Below are 8,681 nucleotides of genomic sequence, written 5' to 3'. Positions count from 1 at the left end.
CAAGGCAGTATGTACGGTAATTTTTGCGACGATAGCCGTCATTATCTGGGTTAGTCTCATGTGCTTGTTATACAGGGTCCATTCGCTGACGTACGCACATGCATACAGGGTCCATTCGCTGATGTTCGTACATGCATACAGAGTCCGTTCGCTGACGTACGTACATGCATGCATACAATTTGCAGATATTTATTTTTCAAATGATCATTTGGAAGAAAGTTGGTTTTTTTGTAATGTTGTTTAAGTGCGTGGCATATTAAATATAATTAGTTGAATATAAGGGTACACTAATTTCAATAATTGACCCTTCTATATCCATGTATTCTATATAGATTGTGATTTTAGAATACATACCAATGAAGTCATTATGTACAAAAGCTGCCCTAAGGTAGGTACTACCAGGGCCGTAGAGAGCGGTCACGGGCCCTGGGGTAAGAAACACCCATGCATCTCCTAGTTCTTTTTCAAACAAAAGAATTCTTTTATAAATTTAAAAGTGTTGTTTGGCCCGGGCCCCGGAGATATATCCCCAGTTGCTCGCCCCGTCCCCCCCCCCTTGTCGGTCCTGGGTACTACGATTCATACTTTAATTACGATGCATATCTTAAGGAAATAATTGCTTTTAAAACTAGTTGTCAGATATCGAATGTATTGTATTTCCTTCGGTTTCAAGAGACAATTCCCTTTGATCCCAGATTTTTTACTACCTCCAAATTATTGACTTAAATCTATATTCGTGTCTACTTGTGTAACATGTAGAAACCCCCATTCTTTTCGTTTTGTTTGTGTCAGTGGCGTCGCTAGGGGGGTGCGGGGGGTGCGGACCGCACCGGGTGACACCATCTCAGAAGGGTGACACCAAAATGAAAAATTGCAAATTTTACAGAGCACACACTGCTCGGTCTAGTCGGATTTCATAAGCGGATAACCGATCATAGTTAAATACATGATTAGCAGGCACACAGTGGCGTCGCTAGGGGGATGCGGACTGCACCGGGTGACACCATCAGAGGGGGTGACACCAAAATGAAATTACTAAAGATTCTGTATGGTCTGTTACGGAAGGAGGACCATGGGGGTGACACCATGAGCTACCGCACTGGGTGACACCAACCCGAGTGACGCCACTGGTTTGTGTTGATCCTTCTTAAACCTGATAATAGGATGCCTCATGAACGATGCATTAGGCTTGTACGACTAGTTTCCCTTTGCTACGGAGCGGTCACCCCTGCATGTTCTCTCTCTCTCTCTCTCTCTCTCTCTCTCTCTCACACACACACACACACACACACACGATCGTGTATTGCCTTCTAGAATATTGCCTAGTTACACGAAATCTCTCAGATGGACAATTTCGCCTTCTGACAAATTTAAATATATACTTCTCCCATAACCGCATTAAGCATCACGCTGTCATGTCCTGTAGTTGATGATTTAAATACTTTTTGTGCCAATTACTATTTCCGCACCTTCACAGAATATCATGAATAGATCGATATATTCCGTTCGTTAGTGCGTACGCTTGTGATATCATTCTGTCCTCTTTTCGACTTCAAGCTAGTGACTTTAAATCTGTTTTAGATATGTTGCGATATCTGTCGATCGAACCAATACTTTTGGCATGGGTTCTCTCTCCTGCTTCGTACATTGCACAAGGTTTCATTATTTAAAGAAAATGAATTGGCTATGATTTTCCCCACTGGCAGTCGTGGTTGTTTAAAAACTTTCATGTACACCATCAATAGAAACGGTGTTTTTCAGGCAACATTTAAGTATTTGAGTTGCATTTAAGAAAATCAGAATATTAAAATAATTTTTTTTTAAATCAAGAGTTACCTTCTTCAAAATCACCATTTATCTCTCTTCAGTATGAGATTGAAATATATTAACAGCTTTATCACAGTATGCAAGAACTTGATAAAAGGTCAAGGTCACTATCTATTTATGCATGTATTATTACAGAAAAGGAGATATAAATGACAGAAATTACATAAAATTCCACCAGAACAGATATAACTTAAAGTTAGGTTGCTATAAGCCAATTAAAAAACCAAATATCAAGCTCAACACCATGAACTGAATGAAATTAGTGGGGCACAAAATCATGCGGTGCCATCCCGTTAAGCATCCTGGTAGACACCTAAGTGGTAATATATGATGCATAATGATTATGAAAATAAAAAACATGAAAACATCGCATTGTTGACCATAATTGCTGGCTCCGCTCGGTCATTTTCACTTTCTGGGCTTAAAAGTTAAGTTGTGGTGGGGGCAATACCATAACTGTTTAAGGTATATATATTTTGTAATTCATTTATTGCACCTTTAGAACCTAGTACTTCTGCTCTGGAAAAAATTCATTTTCCTGTTTTAATAACTACTTAAGGTAGTCTGTTTTGGATTAATTAAACCTCATTTCACGAGAACATGGAAGCAGCAATATCAATCAGCTGTTTTGTATAGTTTCAAGTTATACGTAAATGAATATAACGCTTAATTTGAGTCTTTTTTCATGGTATGTATATATATATATATATATATATATATATATATATATATATATATATATGCGCGCGTGTCTGTGTGTATGTGTGTATGTTCACACAAGCGCGCGCGTTTGGTTCCAAACAAGGTCTCCGGATGGTCTAAGGAGCTCATCTTTTTAGTTTTACTGAATATTGACATCTCACCTCTGTACGGACGTGTTCGAGTCTCCTTCTCGGTCAATGTAGGTATGTGAGAAGTCTTGCCAGAGTAGTTTCCCATGGGTCTGTGTTTTTTCTCAGGGTTTTCCCTCCACCAAATATACTGGCTCGCTTGTATTTGATGTGATGTGCTGAAAAAAAGTCATAACAACCAACCAATCAATCGTGCCAAGAAGGAATCGAACCCATGCCGCGAGTGACGGCACCAACTATGCACAAGCGCCTTAACCCACACTGCCATGCTTTTATGTCTAGGAAGAATATAATAACGTCAAAGGTAAGGGGGTCGAGACACACGAGATCTCGCTTGGTAAGGTTACTCGATTTAGATTTTTTTAAAAACCAAACAACTATTCGTATCTATAGACACTTAAACGCTAAAAAAATATGGTTCATCAAAGGATGCGTTATATACATATTGCTAAATACAATAAAAGTACTGTAATGGCTTCGGGAAGAAAATTATGCCATTGTCGCTTCCAAAATCAGTGCAGATATAAAAAAAAATTCTCAACATCCCAATTGTCTTAAATTAATATAAATAATTTTATAAGAGTGAAAAACGCAGTGACTAAAAATGTGAATAATTATATAGTCTCGTGGATACAAAAATGCTCTTCATAATCAAGGATCGATTCCATGAGATAAAAGACTTGATATGGTATATTGCCGATGAAACCGCACCTGTAGATCTCAACTTTTTCACTGCCAGCGTTCCGAAGCTTGGATAGAGCCCGGCCTACATAAATGTCGCAATGTAGGACGTTCTACCTCTATCGATGCAGGTCAAAGACTATGCGATCTTAGACAACGTAAGTAAACTATTATGTACATCAATTGATATATCAGGTTTTCAGTCTGTCTCATAAACCCAAGGAAGAAACAAGCAGAAGTGTGCATTGTACATGACCCAATACAGGAACTGGAGACGCATTAGATAACTGACCGCGATGGAAGGACTGACCGTGGATTATACTGATAAGGGGTTTGCTATTATTACTTGGAATTTGAAGGAAAACAGATTTCGCTTGTCTACGATCCACGCCTGGCATAAAATCCTGGATGAAGTTTTGAGGTAAAAGCTTATGTTCAGTTTTTACCAGATAAGTGTGCACACGGAAAAAGAATTTGCTACGAGTAAACGGCTAAGTAGTCCGAGTTTTGTTCTGACCTTTGCCCTCCCATTTTAAATATTTATACATTTATGCCGTTTATAAAAAAAAAAAAAAAAAAAATCGGAAATGCGGTGGGAAAGGTCAGCGGAAGCTCGGACTAAGGTGTAAGATGTAAATTATCCGGAATAGAAAGTGAGACAACGCAGTTAACTGTGCAACCACATGTCCCTTCGTCAGTTAGTTCTCTCTCCTAGATGATATACTCTGTCTTTTCATCAGCTTTTGTAGGCATGATAAACTCTTTTCATTAATTTTTACAGGATGAGCAAGGGACACATCTCATACTATCACTTTATAAGTGCATGATGTTTTGTAAATCCAACAATAAGTATTTGGGGTCAGTGTTACTTATTTTGTGGGGTACTCGATTTGGATGTTCTATTCCACATACAAGACGGGATTTTACTGATTTTATTCAATGATCTTTTATTTATTTATTTATTTATTTATTTATTTATTTTATTTTTTATTATTAGAATAGTGTTTCTTGTTTTTTTATTTAACAAAATTTATTATTGTATGGGAACGTGTTAAGGTATTTAACCTTAGAAAGCCCTGAGCTTTCACTTTGTGAGAATGATCATAACAAGAAGTAAGCATCTCGGTTCCGAATTTTACTTGCACGTTTTAAGAAAACAACAAACAAACAAACGAATTCAGAAACCTGTTTCGACTATTCAGTATATTTCAACGCCAGACGCCTCCATTTTACCGATCTTAACACCTTCCATAAAGAGCTTTTCCATTCACTTATGGTCATTATTTGAAAACTTTGAATAACGCACGTTAAAAAGTCTCCATTACATTGTCGATTATAGGACACATCCCTCCCTCCTCTCATCGTAAATGGTGTTATTAGGTAATATCATCTGTGACAATAATGCCATTTTGAATTGAAAGTAGTATTGGGGCTGCGTATAGATTTCAATGTTACAGTATAGGTTGTTATCCCTTGTCGATCGCCCAAAAAGGACAAAGGTAATGCGACGTTGTGATCCGTACCCTAGAGGGTGATCGGTTTAAAATTTTACACCTGTAGTATCAGTTAATGAGGCATAGCCGACACATATACACTATCAGTGTGTATTGAGTATGCAAGATTATTTTTGTACACACATGTACACGTACACGATATGGCGATGAATGATGATTCATTTTAGTCAAATGATCCTGTACTGTTGCATTTTCAGTAAACCAGACATCCAGATTTTGATAACGATTGGCTCTGGAAAATTCTACAGCAATGGCATTGATCTAGAATGGCTGGCCACGCAGTCTACAGATGGGGTACAGAAGTACATAGATGCCCTGAACAGCTTAATGCTCAGATTGATGGTGTTTCCCATACCAACTGTTGCCATAGTGAACGGTCAGTGTCCAAGTGTTGACCTTAAGATCTTGGTCTCGATCAAGACCATGTATTATATACGGCTACGTGTCACTAAAGGCGTCTTTATTAGTACAGTGATATTCAAACCTCAGGATCAGGATAAGTATATACTGCACACACGAAAGCAAAAAGAAAAAAGTTAATACATATAAAATCAGTTTATTTCATGCATGTAAATGATACGGGAACTTTCTAGCTTTCACAGCTAGCAAGATAAATTTATTCGAGATAAAATAGGTGTATTACACACAGTAAAGATACTGTAAAAGAAATCGAGCAGAAGTATCGAGAATTTTTTTGTTGGCCAAATGTGGCGCTGTTGCTGCCACTTAATTATTTAATTTTACCAAATTTATGAAAGCTGTTTTATGACTTTGTAAAATGCCTGAAATAGTCGGTAAACGATTTCTCCCCCTCACAGGTCATGCTTTTGGAGCAGGTGCATTTCTGGCCGTAGCGCATGATTACAGAGTAATGAGATCAGATCGAGGCTGGCTCTGCTGGCCGGAAACAAGGCTCAACATGAAATTCCGTCCCATCATGCTAGACATCATAAGGTATATCTTCTTTCTTGTCAATATGCTTTGAAGACAAATATTTAGGTTTCACACACTTCTTCTCATTTGGGTCAGGCGAGGGACTCATATTGTATATCGGTCAGTAACGTTCATTGCTGGAGTAATCCTGTGAAACAGATTAATAGATTTTACACAGATATAGTAACAAGTTTATCTAACTCTTGTAAATACTAGGCGCAAAAATCCAAATTGGTCACAGGGGCAGACACGCTTGCGAATAAATTGGAAAATTTAGACGAACGTGAATTCTGGAAGTAAGTTAAACTAAAACGGCTTCCAATAGGATACCAAAAATTTGCATTCGTGGCACCATAGCCAAAATAACATGTGCAACATGTAGAAATGTCATTTTAAATCGTTACTAAGTAGTGTTAACGCGATTATAAAAACGATTGTTTTCATTCAACATGCAAGTTATATTTTTGTTTTATTTATCTGATCTAATTGAGATCCAACGTGCCAAAACGGAAGAAACGGCGCGCGCGTGTGTCTGTGTCTATGTGTGTCTGTGTGTGTGTCCAGGATCCGACTTTTTTATATGATTTAAAATTTCAGACAGTGAATACATGTACATGAAAAGACAATTAGTAATTGGTTATAGTCCACGTTTGCTATTAAGCCTTTCAAGATGTTACAGTGTCTCTACCATATGTGTAAACTATAAAGTATTTAGTTTTGAAGAATTAATGAGAAAGTATGTGTTTTCATTATGAGAAGAATACTTAATAGTTAGAGTTGTATCTTGAAATTTCTGTGGAATGTGATATTTGTTTTATTTCATGGATTATAGGTAGACGGAACAAATTATCTTTAAATGTCTTACATACGTTTGTTCTTAACATTGACAAACACATTATATAGGTGTAGATGTGTCTGTATATTTGTACATAAGATACCTATGATCTTCCATGTTTTTTTTTTGGGGGGGGGGGCATGTGGTGGTCAGCAATTACGTTTTACGGAAACAGTCCACAACATGTTTAAAGGTTCAATCGTGGGGTGTGTGGGTGATAATCATATATTTGGATCATAAAATTTTTACTTTTGAAGTGCAGGTTATCTGCCATTTCTTTAACCAATTAGTGTATTTCCAGTTTTCATGTGACTCACATGCATCCTGCTTATATGCCATGTGAAATAGTTATAACCTTAATGGAGTTTTTAGAAATGCTTGATTTTATATCTTGATAATTGACCAATTATGTTCCAATAATTTTGTTTTAAAATGAGGTATTATGATACATTACTTATTTTCTATCAGGTATACCTGTTAGGTGTAAAATCAAGTTTCATGACTGTATCTATTATCCTCCATGGCACTTGATATTTTTATTTATTTTATCTGGAATCAATACATACAAAATAAGACAACTCAGTTTCAGAATTCTGTTAGCTGCGATTCAGTTGGCTGATCAATATGGTCACCTTAACATGACCCCAAAAGTGGATATTCTCAGATCTTGCTATGGTGCCAGAAATAGGAGAAATGCATGATTTGAATTATATCATCCAGGTTATGTCATATAATTATTTCATACATGTTAGATAATTTTACGCATAGTAAAGATACTGTAAAAGAAATCAAACCTGGGCTGGAAAAGATTTTACTCAGCTAATTTCCTAAATTTCAAATGCAATGATATCTTGTGCATCATTGACTATTAATTTCATTTCTCTTTAGTGCAAAAATCCAAAGTGGAAAACAGCAAAGGGAAGCCATTATATATGCAAAGCGTTTGAAGGGCCAAGACGCACTTGATCTTGGTCTTGTAGACGCAGTTGGGAATGAAAATGACCTTTTGGTCCAAGCAAAAAGACTAGGGAAAAACGCCCTTGGAAGCGAGGGACTAGACAGAACGACGCTAGCAATGATGAAACGAGATGTTTATGGAAAATACATTAGTTTTGATGCACACTTATAACAAGTGTGACACTCTTCAGAATACGTATTGACTTGCATCTGGGAGCATGTGTGTGTGTGTGTGTGTGTGTGTGTGTGTGTGTGCGTGTAGAGAGAGAGAGAGGGAGAGGGACAGGTTTTTAATATGTTTAACTGATATTATTTAATGCGATGGAATAATGAAAACAGATTGTTATGTTTATGTGATCAATGTACATTATAACGACGAATCTATTTTATTGTCATTAATGCTGTTGAAACATACAATATAACACATGATCCTTGTCCAATGTCATTGAGTTCACTGATATCGAAGAGTTTCGCCTTGTCGAATGTCATAGAGTTCACTGATGTCGAAGACTTTCGCCTATCTACTTCAGTTTAAATAAAATCTCCAATATTTTTATTGTGTGACTGTGGTTCTCCCCACAGATTATCTTAGACGTTTATGTAAAATTGTTAAATATTGAAGAAAAAAAAAAACATCTTCCTATTAATATGTTTTGTTTGTGTCTTTTATGACGATTGTCACTCTTCTTTAGTGTTGAAGCTGAGTTCATTACGAAAAATGCTAAACAAAAAATCGCGTCATTGTTCTGCCAAAGATTTTTCAGCAAGTTCGACGCAATCAATGAGATTGTTAGCATTACACTAAATATTCGACATTTGAAACTGTTTTTGATTATTTATTTTAATATTACCTGTAATTCATGTTGTAGAGTAAACAATTTTAAATAAGACGTAAAAATGTTACAGTGCTGGAAATTCTACGTCTTTATTTCTTTTTTAAATATCAATTTTATTTTTTGTTTGATTTTTGTTTAATCATAATCTGCACTCTGGGCTATTTATCACCATAACTACAAACTAATCCTTTACCTAGGGGGGCACTCTACATATGTCATGAACGTCTGAGAGAGTGATAGGTTTAAG

General features: G+C 36.5%; 1 protein-coding gene across 1 annotated transcript; it reads left to right on the top strand.

Annotated features, from left to right (window-relative positions):
* The first annotated feature begins 3,407 nt into the window (after positions 1–3,407).
* LOC149779987 (uncharacterized) lies at positions 3,408–8,150 on the top strand. Its single transcript, XM_089936712.1, has 4 exons — positions 3,408–3,780; positions 5,071–5,249; positions 5,692–5,827; positions 7,530–8,150. Exons 1-4 carry the CDS (start codon positions 3,656–3,658, stop codon positions 7,768–7,770), a joined length of 681 nt encoding a protein of 226 aa, XP_089792838.1. The 5' UTR covers positions 3,408–3,655; the 3' UTR covers positions 7,771–8,150.
* Positions 8,151–8,681: the final 531 nt, after the last annotated feature.

The sequence above is a fragment of the Sinohyriopsis cumingii genome, chromosome 16 (assembly GCF_028554795.1).
Source record: "Sinohyriopsis cumingii isolate HCF-2022 chromosome 16, ASM2855479v2, whole genome shotgun sequence".
In the NCBI taxonomy this organism is placed as follows: Eukaryota; Metazoa; Mollusca; class Bivalvia; order Unionida; family Unionidae; genus Sinohyriopsis; species Sinohyriopsis cumingii.
Note: the sequence above shows the minus strand (reverse complement) of the source record. Positions and strands in the feature narration are given on the sequence as shown.